Source organism: Gopherus flavomarginatus, chromosome 3 (genome assembly GCF_025201925.1).
Source record: "Gopherus flavomarginatus isolate rGopFla2 chromosome 3, rGopFla2.mat.asm, whole genome shotgun sequence".
In the NCBI taxonomy this organism is placed as follows: domain Eukaryota; kingdom Metazoa; phylum Chordata; order Testudines; family Testudinidae; genus Gopherus; species Gopherus flavomarginatus.
The window spans coordinates 49672402-49688686 of record NC_066619.1 but is presented as its reverse complement, the minus strand read 5'-3'; the positions used below and the strand labels follow the sequence as shown (position 1 = coordinate 49688686).

Sequence of the window (16285 nt, the reverse complement as noted above, 5' to 3'; positions counted from 1 at the left end):
GAAAGTTACAGATAGTTTTGAATAAATAATATATTTGAGAAGTTCACAACTTTTCCCTAACAGTTGGTGGGGGGAAGAGATGAATTCCCTAAATTACTCATTGCAAATTATTTCCTCTGTTCTTTCGTTTACTTACCTTTTATTCTTCAGAAATCAAAATAAAGTTTCTAAAATGATTAAATGTTCAGTAATTAATAAAAAGTGCTTTGAAAGAGAAAGCTAGTAGTTATCTGTAAGAATAAAATATCGAAGATCAACATTCAGACATAGATAAACTGAAAATATTAATATCTTTGCAGAAAATCGATCTTTTTAAAAAAAAAACATTCTGGAGCCAGTTTGGAGATCCTTACTCAAGGTTTTATTCAGTTCTTACTCAAATAATCTTCCAGGGACTTCAGACTCACTGAATGAGTGATGCCTGTGTATTAGTGTGCAAACAGAGCAGGCTAATGTAAAGAATCTTGGTATTCAGTTACGTATGATTCCTAATGTTTACTGCTAGGACTTGAGAGATTTAAGTTTAATATAAGTTGTTAATATTGTAGAGGTTGGGAGTTTCCATGTTTGAGTTGACACACTTTGCATTAGTGCAGCATATTGGTAAGTTCTAACTTTTTGGTGCTAAAGTCAAACTATGGTGAATAATTTAACAAAGGACATGGTTCAGGCAAGAATTGGATTTCGATATTTTTAACTGTGGCTTTGCTGACTTGGTCTGTGATGCTGTATTGGTCAGCATAGTGCAGTAGAGGGAGCCAGCGGAGCTTTTTGCAAAGTAGCTGCACAGAGACACCTGCCTGTGTGAAAATGGTATTCTGCTCTCTGCATGTGTTCCTGCATGCAAACACCTGCATTGTCCCCTTTGTTCTCTGCCTCCTTCAAACCCAAAACTTGTGTCATGGGGCAGAAATGGTAAAAGAGGAAGTGGGCTGGTTGGAGAGCGCATGTAACATAGCTGGGACTGTTTTGTTAGTTTTAATGCTTATCATGGAAGAAATTGTATTTATGTCCATATATTTGAATGTAAAACTATGTGATGCATGTCAAATGTGATGAAAAATATCTAGTTGGATTATTACACTGCACCATCTTCCTTTAAACTACAGAGCTGATGCAAACAGAAGTTCATCACATCCACACCCTCTTCATTATGTCTGAAATATTCAGGAAAGGAATGAAAGAAGAATTGCAACTAGATCACAGCACTGTAGACAAAATATTTCCCTGCTTAGATGAACTGCTAGAGATTCACAGGCAATTCTTCTGCGCTATGAGGGAGAGAAGACAGGAATCGTGTGAGGGGGGAAATGAGAGAAATTTTGTAATCAACAGAATTGGAGATATCCTTGTGCAGCAGGTAAAGAGATCAGCGAAATTAAATTTTCACATATTCAAGGCCCAAAAAAGATATTTGTTGAGTTCAAAATTTTTGTGGGGCAGGGAGATAACTAGATCTCTTAGGATTGGCTAATAGGATGCAAAGATTTTAATCTCTTGGTTATTGCTTCAAATTTTGTAGTGTGAGAAAATTATTGATGACGTGGTAGAAAAAAAACACTGATGACAGTTTTCGTAACCTATTTGGGTATTGATGGTCTGAATCAGGTTCATAGTGGACAGTTGCTTCCATCACTTAATCTACCACCAAAACTGACACTAGCTAACACAGTTGTTAGACAAAGGATTGAAAGAATGAATTATCCTCTCATCTCTTGAGGAGGGTCTTCCAGAACAGTGTCGATATATGTTAGCCAGGATATATGGGGCAGCTTGTGCTCCTGCTGCATGTGTTGACTTGTACTTGAAGGTGGTATCTTAGACCAAGTTCTGCTGGTGAGACAAGCTTTCTTCAAGTCTGGGAAATGTACTTACAGTGTCACATCTAAATACAAGGTGGAATAGATTGTTTAGCATAACGCATATTTTAAAGGATCATTCAAGGTGAAGTGACCCATTAGCACCTCTCCAGTCATAACGGAGAAAGAGGAAAAAAAAGCTGGTGGGGAGTCGGGGAAGATAAATGGGTTGTAGTTTGGATTTTAGACTCATTACAACGGTGTCTTTATTCAGTCCCTGATTTTTAGTATTTAGCTAAGAATCTAACAATCTACCAACCTCTTCATGGACCACCTTGAAGAATTTCTGGACAAATGCACCACAGAACCATTAATACACCTGAGATACATCAATGATACTTCCATCCTCTGGCTAACAGACTTTTCCAGTAGCTGTACTGGCCACGAATGCATCCCAAGTCTTCAGGGCAAATTAATCATTAAACACGCTTGCTTTTAAACCATGGATTATATTTACAAAGGTACATTCACCAGAGGTCCCTTCTCCTCCTTCTAGGTCCAGAAGCCTGCCTTCGATGAGTTGGGAGGGTACTAAATCCAGGGTGATAAACAGTTCCTGGCTGTCGGGGAAAATGGTTTCTCTGCTTGCTTCCTTGCTGTGCGCTATCTTCAACCTCCTCCTCCTCATCATCTTCCTTGTCCCCAAAATCCGCATCCCTGTTGCATGTGAATCCATTGACTGAGTCCATGCTCAGGGCTGGGGTAGTTGTAGGGGCACCCCCAAGAATGGCATGCAGCTCATCATAGAAGCGACATGTTTGGGGCTTTGACCCGGAGAGGCCATTTGCCTCTCTGGATCTTAGGTAGGCTTGCCTGAGCTCCTTAAGTTTCACGCGGCACTGGTGCAGGTCCCTGTTTATAGCCTTTGTCCTTCATGCCCTTGGAGATTTTTTCCAAATGTTTTGGCATTTTGTCTTTTGGAACGGAGTTTGGATAGCACGGATTCGTCTCCCCATACAGCGATCAGATTCAGTACCTCCCGTTCGATCCATGCTGGAACTCTTTTGCGATTTTGGGACTCCATGGTCTCCTGTACTGATGAGATCTGCATGGTCACCTCTGGGCTCGCCACGCTGGTCAAACAGGAAATGAAATTCAAAAGTTTGTGGGGCTTTTCCTGTCTACCTGGCCATTGCATCTGAGTTTAACAGTGCTGTCCAGAGCGGTCACAATGGAGCACTCTCGGATAGCTCCCGGAGGCCAATACCGTTGAATTGCGTTCACACTACCCCAAATTTGACCCAGCAGGGTTGATTTCAGCGCTAATTCCCTCATCAGGGAGGAGTACAGAAATCAATTTTAAGAGCCCTTTAAGTCAACAAAAATGGCTTTGTCGTGTGGATGGGTGCAGGGTTAAATCAATCTAACGCTGCTAAATTCGACCTAAACTTGTAGTGTAGACCAGGGCTGAGAGAACCTGCTTCAGTATGAAATAAAACCCCCATCGACCTCACATCTCTATTTGCCACCTTGCTCTCCACAGTGGAGCCCATGTGACAAGGTGCTGAAACAATTTATATAGCGCGGGTGCTGTGAGCCATTGAACCAAACTATAAACCCTGTAGATGATGGAAACAGCTTTAAGTAAGGTGCAACACCCCGACTTCCAGCCCCTATGCCATATGGGTTATCTTCAGACGGTTACGATCCATACTTGGTGGGGACATTCTGAAAGAAACTTTTCCTCAACCTCCTCTTCTGGCCTTCAAACAACCCCCCAACTTCGCCAAGCATGTCATTAGAAGCAAGCTCCCCACAGACCAGGACTCAAAGTAGCACCTGACCTAGCCAGAATAACAGATGCAAAACCTGCAGCCATATATCCGATGCTACAGCAATCAACACACTGTTCAAGATTCATGTGTCCTATCACAACATGTGGTGTACCTCATCGGTGCACTAAATGCTCCAATAACAACTATGTGGGTGAAACCAGATAATCACTGCACTCTCAAATGAACTCACACAGAAAAATGATAAAAACCAAAAACGCTATATGACCTGTGGGTGAACATTTTCACAGAATGATCACTCTATGGCTGATCTCTTAGTCCTCATCCTCAGAGGAAACCTGCAAAAGATGAGCTTAAATTCATAATTCTGCTAGATACCATAAATCATGGCCTGAATAGAGACACCGAATTTATGGCTTATTACAACTATCCATAACCCACTTAACCGTACCCATCCTCAGCTTTCTTCCTGCACCTCTATAAGTAGAAAGATGTTAATGGGCCACTTCACCTTGAATGGTCTCTTGAAATATGTGCTAACTGCTTATGCTAAACAGTCTGTTCCACCTTGTATTTAGCTGTGATTCTCTGTGTACGTTTCCCAGACTGGAAGAGCTCTGGGTAAGCTTGAAAGCTTCTCTCTCTCTCACCAACAGAAGTTGGTACAATAGAAGATATTGCATCACCCATCTTGTCTCTCTAATATCCTGGGACCAACATGACTACAACAACACTGCACATTGTACTTGAAAGTGACAACACAAATAACGGTTACAACAAGTAGACTTCTAAAATTCTCTGTTTTATTAAACTAAGGTAATATTAATGGCAGATCTAAGGAGATTTGTTTGAGGTTTAAAATTAAATATATGGGACCACATCCAATTCATCCTACTTGTGTGCATAGTTGTTTTTACAGTCCATCTCCTATATATATTCTAGCCTCTATAGGCCTGATTCTACATTCCTTATGCAGATTACGACTCCCATTGATTTATAGGATGCCGTCAAGACCCTTTATGTGGTTTATTTCCATTAACATCAATAAAAGTTACAGTCGATAGTATGCAAAAATCCCTAAACATACTCTTTGCAGTTAGATATATTGTTGAGTACATTTTTATTATTTTCATTAGTTTTCAGAGGAAAATGCCAATAAAATGAAGAAAATATATGGAGAATTTTGTAGTCATCAAAAAGAAGCTGTTAATCTCTTTAAAGAGCTGCAACAAAACAAGAAGTTCCAGAATTTTATTAAAGTAAGTTCTTACAAAAATGTAACTCTTGTTAACAAAGTGGCCAGAAAACATGTTCATAATTTGTAGTTCTGATTTAAAGAACACAGGGCCTGATTGTAGGAGGTAACCTCCCATTTTATTCATGCAATCTTGTGGGCACAAATAATTGTAGGTGCAAAATGGGAAATAGGATTGAGTTCCCTTTCAGAATCAGGTCCATGATATTCAATAGATCTATTGCAATATCTTATTAAAAAAAATAAAAAACACCCAGAATCCTGCGTAATCAGAGAGTTGGTAAATTCCATTTTTGTTTAGATTAGAACATAAATCTGTAATACACACATATTCCAGTTATGAGCCACCTCATCAATTATATCTTTCAGACATCCAGCTAAACCACCTCTGAATGTATAGGAAAGATCTCCACACTGAACAAAGGATTATATATCAAATGAGGCACAGATAATGAATGTAAAGCTTGGTTTTGTGTATAATTTGCACTTTCTCAGCATTAATGGAAATGTAGATATAGACTCAATAGCTGGGAGTATCAGGATGATATCTGACATTTCACTGTGGATAGTGCAGATAATTTAACTTTTTTTTTCAGTTTCAATTTATTTAGCACATGTAGATCTAATGCCTTTTGCTAGTAAATTTAATATTTTAGTGTAACTTTCCTACTTACAATAAAATATGCATAATTATTTTTAAAGCTGCGAAATAGCAATCTTTTGGCTCGACGTCGAGGAATCCCAGAATGCATTCTGCTTGTCACTCAGCGCATCACGAAATACCCAGTTCTGGTAGAAAGGATACTGCAGTACTCAAAAGGTGAGTAATAGATTCAATCTTGCCTCATATCAGAGACAAATCTGGAACTTGAATACATCTCCTGCATAATATATGCAACATAGTCCCAAAGCGTGAAATTTGCAATTGTTCTGAGAGCCAACACAAAGCCTCTGTGCACCACTTAAGCTGTCTACACAGGGTAAATGTCACCCAAACAGTATGTCTGGTGTATGTATTTGTTAGGAATGGGCAGACTTTAAAAGTTTCAGAGGTCAGGTTCAGATAAGCCTCAAAATTCTGAGGAGTCTAATTGTTTTAGCAGAAGATCTTGAATGTCAGATGTGGAACTTTTTTGGGACTAAGCCTGGAAAACTATTTAAGTGAATTCAAGGAAGTTTCTCATAACTAGTGCTGGACAATAAAATATTACAAAATGTTTTCCATTAATAGTCATACAAAGTTGCTTCAATTCTTTTTTTGCCACCTTTGAATATTATAGTGATCAATAAACTGACAGGCATATTTGCAAAGATGGAGAATATGCAACTATTCATGCTGTAAACCAGATGCTAAATTATTTTCATCCAGTCAGGAGACATGACATGCCATGTGATCTATGTGTATAATCTAAATTTTAAATGTTGAATACTGCAAGTGAATTGCTTATAAAGAATCAACAGTATATGAATTATTTGCGGAAACTATTTGGCAAGTAATTCTGACTATTGAATAAATCTGAGATGATTACAAACTGCTCAGGGACATATCACAAATACAAAAAAAGACTATATTTTTCAAATAAATTACTTATCAGAAATTAATTTCCCAGGTCTGTTTACAACATATCAGTTGATTTAAGTCTTGAACTGTGTTAAGCAGATCATATAAAATCAGGAAAAATGTCATCTCTTGAATAGGGTGAATACTGTAATGTTGTCTGTTCTTTGTTTCATACAGAAGGAACAGAAGAGCATAAAGACTTATGCAAAGCCCATTGCCTGATTAAGGACATGATTGCAGCAGTAGACTTGAAAGTCAATGAATATGAGAAAAGGCAAAAATTGCTGGAGATTCTCAGTAAGATTGAAAACAAAACTTATACCAAACTGAAAAATGGCCATGTTTTCAGGAAGCAGGACCTGAAAAAGAAAGAGAGGACGCTTCTGCATGAAGGTTTGGTGTACTGGAAAACTGCTACTGGACGTTTCAAAGGTACCACATCTTTGCAAAGAAATTCCATAGCTTTTTATTTGCAAATAATGTATGAAAATTAACATTTGGGTTAAAAAGAGAAAATCACTTGTAACAATAGTTCACAAATGTGAGTTCGTGAGGTAGTGGAATTTAAGGTACCATAAATGAACAAGAAATGCTGCTAATTGCTGACACGATAATTCTAGATTAGAAAGTGTTGTGGTTTGTATGTGATGCACAGTATACCTAGGCATGGGGCCAAATTCAGACATGACATAACCAATCACACAAGATTCTTGCACTCTGCTGCTATTTGCATTTCTTGCTGCAAACCTCCCTCTCTGCACACTGTCTCGTGACATACTGACATATACATTTACACCACCCAGTACTTCACGTCTGATTTTGGCCCCTGGTGTCAAAATCACACTCACCTGCACTTGCAACACCTTCATTTGAGAAGAAAACTCAGGACCAAATTAGACTGGAGCCACATATGTACATCTAAGTGCAGAATTTGGTGTTCAGTGTTTAATCATACACGGTTTTCTTTTTTGCTGCCATTAACATCCCATTAAAAGCCATCTATTCATGGTTTATCTTATAAATTAGGAAAAAATACACAAATGCTTTTACCCATATTTCCTTGTTCTGTGATTATATCAAGCCTCATAAACATCAACAACAAGGAAATAAATTAGTGTGGATCTGTCTTTGGATGCGATTTCTCTTCTGAAGTGACTCTCACCTAGTCACTTCAGGAGGAAGTGCTGGCAATTTGGTGCTTGTCCCTTTTTTCCATACAAGTTAGTACTTACTGATCAAGTGATGCAGCATTCTGTTGCAGGAAGGTGGCAGCTAAAAGTGCCATCATTCACACAAGCTGTAAAATGGTAGCCTGAAATTGCTTTCGGCAGACTGTGATGGGATGCACATATTTCATACTCAGTTTACTGTAAGAATTCTTAAGTTTCCATTGATCAGGATTTGTCTTCAGGTTAAAAGGAGAAATTGATTGTGATATCTTTCATTAAAACCACTCTCTTTTTTTGAAGATAGTTTAGCCCTGCTTCTAACTGATGTGCTGCTGTTTTTACAAGAAAAAGACCAAAAATATATATTTGCAGCTGTTGTAAGTATATAAACAACATTTTAATACATATTTTAAATATTTTTCTTGTGCATTTCTTAAAAGTTAGCTGCTCTTCTAGGTTTTATTATCCAGTTATACTGATAGTAACATTGTTGGGTTTTTTTATGGTGCTGGGAATCTTGTCTGAGCAAAAATGTATTTGTATATGGAAAACAGATTATTTCCAAAGTTAAAGTCTATGTTCTTCTTCAAGTGCTTGCTCATGTCCATTCCGTATTAGGTGTGTGTGCTCGCCACATGCACCAGTGCCGGAAGTTTTTCCCTCAGTAGTATCCATAGGGGAGCGACTCTGGTGCCCTCTGGAGTGGTGCCCACATGGTGCATATAAGGGATGCTGCCAGCTCCCCCCACCCTCAGTTCCTTCTTGCCGCCAGTGACTGTGCACGGAACGCTCACTGGTCTTACTAGCATTGCTTAGGCTTCATTCGTGCAAACTAGAGTTCTTGTAAAGTTAATGTACGTAGTTAATAATTGAGTTAGTTAGCCCTTAGCAGTAGTTAGTTTTGTTAGTCCTTTCGGGGACTTAGGCAGGGGAGAGGCGTGCCCTGGACCCCAGGCTTTAAGCCCTGCGATCACTGCTAACGGTCCCTGCCCATGAGCAATCCGCATAGTAGCTGTCTCAGGTGCCTTGGTGAAGGTCACATAAGTGTTAAGTGTCGAATCTGCAAGTCCTTTAAATCTAGGACCAAGAAAGAGCGTGAGATCAGACTCAAAGTGCTCCTGATGGAGTCAGCACTCACTTCGACCCCAAAGCAAAGGTCTGACTCAGCACCCAGTACCGGGGCATCAGTGCGTAGTGCCCCACCAGTGCCATTGACAAGCCGGCACTTATCCCCATCCACAGCTGGAGCCAAAAAGTCAAAGAAGGCCGGTAGGGGGCGGTCTCTGATTCTCTGCAAGGGGAAAGACAGGGCTGGGGGCAAGTTAAGACCAGCGCCAGGTGGTTCATCTCCCCCATCAGGAAGTCGAGCTCAGCTCACGTCGAGCAATGCAGCCCACCCCATTCCTTGCCTGCAGGCTTGGATTAACTTTTTGTGGGCCTGATGCAAACATATTTGTGGGCCTCCATGGGGAAAGGTGCAGGGGGGCAGGATGGTGAGTCTCCAGAGTGATGGGTGGGCTGGGGGCACAGCACGGCGGGAGCAGCCCCGCTCTGTGCAGCCCAGCAGGAGGCACTGTTTACAAACCTGCAGTTGCCAGATGCATACTGGCCTGCCCAGCCCTGTGCTGCCAGCATGCCCCTTCCCCTTGAGGGCAGGCCCGCACCACACCACACCACTGCCCAATCCCCCAACCTTATGCCCAGCACCCCTCACCTAGAGACCTCCACCACAGATCTTTATGCCCAGCCCCTACCCTCCCAGAGACCTCCCCACTGGCCTCCTACGACTGCACAGCACCCTGCACAGCACACTGCTTGCCCAGCACCGCCCACCACCTTCCTCACAGTCCCAGCATCACAGCTGCACAACACCCCATATTCCTGAGGGGATTCTGCACCAAAAAGGTAGACATTCTGCGTACAGTATTTTTAAATTCTGCAAATTTTGTCAATAAATAAATGTGGGGGCTCCAACATGGCAGTGGGGACCACAGGCTACTTGTTGCATGGAGGTGGGAGATTACCCTGCAGCCTCCCCCACCCCACCCCACCCCGGGACAGGGACTCGGCAGTGAGGCTGCACCCGACCCTGACACAGTGCAAAGACCAGGCCTGCCCCAGAAACACCCTTGGGCCCTGCCCCCTGTGCCAGGTGCACCAGGTGTGAGTGAGAAGGCTCAGCCTGGTAGCAGGATCCAAGTGCAGAGTGACCTAGTGTGGAGGGATCCGGGGGGGGGGGAAGGGAGTACTTTGTGGGGCAGTCTGGGTGCAGGTGGCTCAGTGGGAGATCTGGATGCACAGAAGCTCACTGAGGGGTTGCAGGGGCAATGGGACTCTGCAGGGGATCCAGGTAAAGGTGTTTGGGGCTCAGCACTGGGTGTGTGTCTAAGTGCAGGGGAGGTGAGGTTCATCGGGAAGGATGCAGGTGGTTGGGGTTCAGTGGGGAGGGTGTCTGCGGGAGCTCATCAGGGTGGTACAGATGCAGGGGAGGTGAGGGTTCAATGGGCCAGCTTCTGCCAAGGGGATGCTGCATGCTGGGGTCCAGTTTCCCCTGCCCCCGCATCCCCCATCCCCTTCTCTTCCCCATCCTATGCCCCTTCCCCACTGCCCCATCTCCTCCTCATCCCACGCCCTTCCTTCACCCCTGCCTCCGTTTCCCCCAACCCCTTCTCTTTCCCATATCATGCTTTTTCCCCACTGATTCATCTCCTCCCCACCCAACCCCCTTTGTCCCCACTGCCTCTTTCCCTCCGCCCCTGCTTCTCTTCCCCATCCCATGCCCCTTCCCCACCACTTCATCTCCTCTCCAGGCTTGAGGGGCAAGAGGGAGCCCCACCCCAGCATGAGCTTGCGGAGTGGGTTGGGGTCAGTTCGCTCCACTTCCTGCCACCTGGTGAGTGCAGGGCAGACCTGATCCGCACTCACAGGGCGGTGGGAATTGGCGTGATCCGGCCCCAGCCCACTCGGCTCTGCTCCCCTGGCTCCAAGACTTTGCGGGAGGGAGAACTGCCCCCAGGCACTCACTGCTGGCGCAACTAGGAGCCGGTGGAGCAGGCTGGGGCCAGGTCGCTTCACTTCCCACCGCCCAGTGAGTGCTGGGCGGGCCCAACCCCTGCTGCAGTCCCCTGGGATGCATAGCTCAGGGGAGAGGGTTTAGGGGGAAAGGGGCGGAGTGGGGATGGGGCTGTGGCAGAGCAGGGATGGGAAGAGGCGGGGGGGGGGGAGCAGGGGTGGGGACAGCTTTCCTGGTCGGCTCAGCCGGCCAGGGGATTGGGCTGGCAGGGGCCCCTTCTGACTCTGCGCCCGGCGCCATGGTAGACCCAGTACTGCTTGCCTGGAAGCCCAGACACAGAGGCGAGCCTTCATCATCTTCAGGTGTCATCGATGCTTGAAGCGCTCCAGGCTGTGCAGGAGATCCTGATGTTCCTAGTGCTGCTCATACCAGCTCTGGCGGTGCCCAGACCTCGGGATAAGCCCACCTTGGGACCTTTCTGTCCTCCCTCGCCTCAACGGTGCAATTCCCCATCGAGGGGGATGTCCCACCACCGCTCACCCACTCTGAGCCATCATGCCTCGGATTTAGGGAGGCAGATGCATCGAAACCCTCTACCTTGGGCCTTGGGCACCAGCAGCAGGATTCGAGGCGGACTTCGCCGATTACCTGGCACAGACTCTCGGAGGCACACACTCCCCGACAGGAACGTTGGGGCCAGCCCTTCATGTCACCGAAATGTCATTACAGATCCTGGGAATGATTGGAGGACTGCCGCCGCGGTTCCCGCCAACAATCCCTGAGACGGGTGTCACCATATTCAGAGAGATGCCCCCAACATCCGGCCCGCAATACCTCCAAGTCCTGCTCCTCATCCCAGTACTGGTCTTGAAGCATGAGGCTTGGATTGCCAGTCTCCCATCGCAGATCTGCCGAGCATCACTGGTCCCCAAGGTTCCCGTGGAGGCGCATGTCCTGCTTGGACTGGTCCTCCTCTAGATGTGACCGTGATTATCGCCAGGCACACAGTCGCCGATCCAGTGGATCCAGGTCACCGGGCAGCAATCGCTCCGGATATGGCATGGCTCTGGTATGGCTCCACATCGTTGGAGCAGCCTCCCAGACCCTCAGTGCTGCCTGCATCTTTGCTACTAAACCCTGGCTTGTGGCCCCAGGCCCAGTGGCCAGGCCTATGGTACCCCTGGAATCTGTGGGAATTCACCCAACCCTCCCAGCATGCATGCTCAGGATCGGGAGCCTTGGACAGACCTGTGGCATCGACAACGCAACTCTGGTGCCTGAGGCCCCGGGGATAAGACCCAGCAAGTCCATGTGGACCAAAGGGAACAGCCTTCTGGACCACCAGTGGGTGTCATGTAACCCACGGTACCAGCCTCCTCCTTGTCGTCACCGGACGAGGCCATCATGAAACCCCTCACTCGATTCCTCTGGATGAGCTGTTGAAGAGGGTCACGTCCAACCTTGGCCTGCAGGTGGAGGAGTTGGAGGAGCAAGTGGACTCCGTATTTGATGTCCTCTCCACAGCCCCTGCTAAGGTAGCCCTTTCCCTTCACAAAGGGGTACTGAAGATATCCAACACCTTGTGGCAAACCCTCTTCTCTCTGCCCTCCATTTCCAAATGGATAGAGCATAAGTACTTTGTCCTGATTAAGGGGCACGAATACCTTTACTCCCATTCTGCCCCAAATTGCCTGGTGGTCGAGGCAGTTAACCACAGGTAACGCCAGGGGCAACCCGGAGCTACCCAAAAAAAATAGACTCCAGGAAACTGGACTTGTTCAGACAAAACATTTATTCCTCATCTAGCTTACAGTTGAGGGTGACCAACCACCAGGCCCTCCTTGGCCGCTATGACTTTAATATGTGGCAGACTGTGGCCAAGTTTAAGAGTGCCCTCCTGGAAAGTTCCTGAAAAGAATTCCGGGTGATCCTCAATGAGGGCACGGCCACTGCCAGGGTGGCCCTTCAAGCAGAATCTGATGCTGCTGAAGGACTGCCCATATACCCTAAAAACTCTGGGGCTCTATGTTCCGGGCCCGGCACATAAGCAGTTCAAACCGCAACTTTGCCAGGGGCAAGGGAGCCAGTCCCAGCAGGACCTGATGCACAGAAATCCCAAGGGCTACAGATGGCCCACGAGCCACCCACCCCGACCCTCTGCCCAGCTGGGCTAGACCCGTTCCAAGCAAGGAGCTAAAAAGTTGTTTTGAGGGTGTGCCTGGGGGTGCACAGTCTGTTTCCTGGATCCTATTTTCCCAATTTTTTTGTAATGCCTTTCCTTTTTCCTCCCGGTGTGGTCGGCAATAACTTCGGACCGCTGGGTCCTCAGTATGGCAGTGCAGGGATACACCCTCCAATTTATTTACACTGCCTCCATTCTCCCTGTCCCTCATTAGGGACTCTTCTCACAAGAATCTTCCTAAGCAGGTGATTCAGGGACTCTTACAGCTGGGGATGGTCCTGCCTCCATACCGGAACAAGGGTTTCTATTCCCAGTATTTTCTGATCCCAAAGGTCAAGGCTGGTCTGTGTCCCATCCTGAACCTGTGAGACCTCAACAGATATCTAAGAAAGCTAAAGTTTCTCATGGTCTCCCTGGCCTCCTTTATCCCCTCCCTGGATCCGGGAGACTGGTATGCCGCTCTCGATCTGAAAGACGCATACTTTCACATAGCAATCTTCCCAGGACACAGACGCTTTCTCTGTTTTACGATTGCCTCGGCCCACTACCAGTTTGCGGTCCTTCCATTTGGCCTGGCAAGAGCACCAAGGGTGTTCACCAAGTGTATGGCAGTAGTCGTGGCCTACCTCAGATGTCGAGGAATCCAGATTTACCTGTACCTCGACGACTGTCTGGTCAAAGGCAGCTCCCAGGCTCAGATCCAACGTGACGTCACTATATTATAAGCTATATGCTGCTCCATAGGACTACTGGTCAAGCACAAAAAGTCCATGTTAGTTCCAATTCGAAGGATAGAATTCATTGGAGCCGTGCTCAACTCGACCCGGTGGAGAGTGTGCCTGCCTTTAGACAAGTTTCGTTCCTTCATGGACTTCATCACAGAAGTGTCCGCGTTTCCCCTGACAACAGCTTGTACATACGTGGTCTGCCTTTCCAGACTCTGCATGCTGCCCCTGCAGCAATGGACCTATTCCCAATCCAGGGACCACCTGGAAAAGATTGTAACCATCCCTCTGCTGGTTCTCACCTTGCTGCAGTGGTGGACTGATTGCAAGAAAACCCTAGAAGGAGTCCCGTTCAACAGTCCCGCTCCATCTGTCGAGCTAATGTTGGATGCTTCGGACCTCGATTGGGGGTGCATCTCCAACATCTCTGGACCCAGGGGATGTGGACTCTGAAGGAGACAATGTTACGTGATAAATGTCAAGTTGCTCAGAGTTGTCCAGCTGGCCTATAGGGTCGTCCTGCCGCACCTGGTGGGCAAAGTGGTGAGAGTTTTGACGGACAGTATGTCCTCGATGTTCTGTATCAACAGGCAAGGAGGAGCATGCTCTTTGGTTCTCTGCCAAGAGGCTTCCTGTCTCTGGGATTCCTGCATCGACCACGGCATCCATCTGGAAGCTGGTCACCTCCCCCGGCATCAGGAACGCCCTAGCAGATCACCTCAGCAGGGACTTCTCCTCTCACCACGAGTGTTCGCTCCACCCAGAGGTGACCTGCATTATCTTCCAGAAGTGGGGAAGCCCTTCAAGCAGAATCTGGCAAAACAGAAAGTGCCATTGGTTTTGCTCTGACAGGGCCTGAGCAAGGACTCCCTCTCCAATGCCTTCCTCCTGTCGTGGGCCGAGGGTCTGATGTTTCCTCCAATCCCTCTGGTCAGGCGGGTCCTAGTGAAGATCAAGAGAGACAAGGCACAGATTATCATAATCACCTCTTTGTGGCCTCGCCAGCACTGGTTTGGCACGCTCATGAACATGGCAGTGGCCCCTCCTAGGCCCCTTCCCTACCGCCCAGACCTGCTGTCACAGGATCACAGTCGGCTCCTACACCCCAACCTGGAGTCTCTACACTTCTTGGCGTGGATGCTCCGTGGTTGAACCTGGAGGAGCGTACCTGCTCGGAGAAGGTCCAGCAGGTCCTCCTCAGAAGTAGGAAGCCATCCACAAGACTAATTTACTTGATCAAGTGGATAAGTTTTTCCTGCTGGACATCAGAGTGTGGCATTTCTCCCTCGTGTTCTTCAGTGCAGTCCATCTTGGACTACTTACTGCAACTCAGGACCCGGGGTCTGGTGCATTCTTCCATTAGAGTGCACCTTGCAGCCATCTCCGTGTTCCACCAGCCGATCCAAGGTCAGATGATCTTTCCTCACAACATGACTGTCAGCTTCCTGAGATGCCTTGAGAGGCTTTACCCACAGGTACGGGCCCCTGTCCCGCAGTGGAACCTTAACCTGGTCCTCTCCAGGCTCACTGGCCTGCCTTTTGAGCTGCTGGGCTCCTGCTCCCTTTCTTACTTGTCCTGGAAGGTCACTTTTTCCTAGTGGTGATGATGTTGGCGAGACGAGTCTCAGAGATTAAGGCCTTGACCTCGGAACCGTCTTACACAGTGTTTTATCAGGGCAAGGTCCAGCTGCGGCCCCACCCAGCCTTCCTACTGAAGAGTGGTATCTTCCTTCCACATGAGCCAGGATGTGTTCTTGCCTGTGTTCTGTCCAAAGCCACAGAAGACTGCTAAGGAGAGGTGTCTGGACACGCTGGACATCCAGAGGGCCTTGGCTTTTTATTTAGAATGTACCAAGCCTTTCCATAAATCGACCCAGCTCTTCATCGCTACGGTGAATAGGATGAAGAGTCTTCTGCTTTCTTTGCAGAGGATTTCCAACTGGATCACCTCTTGCATAAAGACCTGTTATGACCTAGCAAAGGTCTCACCGCCGCGACCGATCGTCAGGGCCCCTTCAACTAGAGCACAGGCATCTTCGGTGGCCTTCTTGGTGCACATCCCTATCCAGGACATCTGTAGAGCCGCGATATGGTCCTCAGTCCACACGTTCACGTCTCATTACACCATCACTCAGCAGACCAGAGATGATGCTGGGTTCGGCAGAGCTGTATTAGAATCTGCCTAGCTGTGAACTCCTACCCACCTCCACAGGAACTGCTGGGAGTCACCTAATGGAATGGACATGAGCAGGCATTAGAAGAAGAAAAGACCTTTTCCATGTTCTTTGAGATGTGTCACTCATGTCCATTTCACGACCTGCCCCCCTTCCCCACTGTCAGAGTTTCCTGCAAGAAGGAACTGAGGGTAAGGGGAGTCAGCAGTGCCCCTTGTGCCGCACCCTGTGGGCGCCACTCCAGAGGGCACCAGAGCTGCACCCCTACGGATACTGCTGAGGGAAGAACTTCTGGCACCACCGGTGCATGTGGTGAGCACACACACCTAATATGGAATGGACATGAGCAACACTACTCGCAGAACAACAGTTATGGAAAAGGTAACTGTCTTTTTTAGGAAGAGGGAGTTGAGCAGAAAAGAGGGGAGAATTTACTTTTAAGTTGTGTCTCACCTGATTATGAAGGTCCATAATAGAAAATTTAAAATCTGTAAAGCAAAAGTGAAGATTTATTTTAGTTGCAAATACAGTAATAAATACATTATATGTCAAATATATAAACTGTGAGTAAATTTTTCAAAAGCACCTACATGAATTTGGAGCCTAAATCTCAT

The 16285-nt window shown here is 46.6% G+C and overlaps 1 protein-coding gene across 1 annotated transcript in view; it reads left to right on the top strand.

The window, feature by feature from the left end:
* ARHGEF28 (Rho guanine nucleotide exchange factor 28) overlaps positions 1–16285 on the top strand; it is a 206540-nt gene that overhangs the window by 151158 nt on the left and 39097 nt on the right. Inside the window, exons 22-26 of the mRNA XM_050945287.1 lie at positions 1110–1360; positions 4729–4851; positions 5550–5667; positions 6586–6840; positions 7878–7954. Of these exons, the coding sequence (XP_050801244.1) occupies positions 1110–1360; positions 4729–4851; positions 5550–5667; positions 6586–6840; positions 7878–7954 (824 nt within the window). The remainder of the gene's footprint in view (positions 1–1109; positions 1361–4728; positions 4852–5549; positions 5668–6585; positions 6841–7877; positions 7955–16285) is intronic.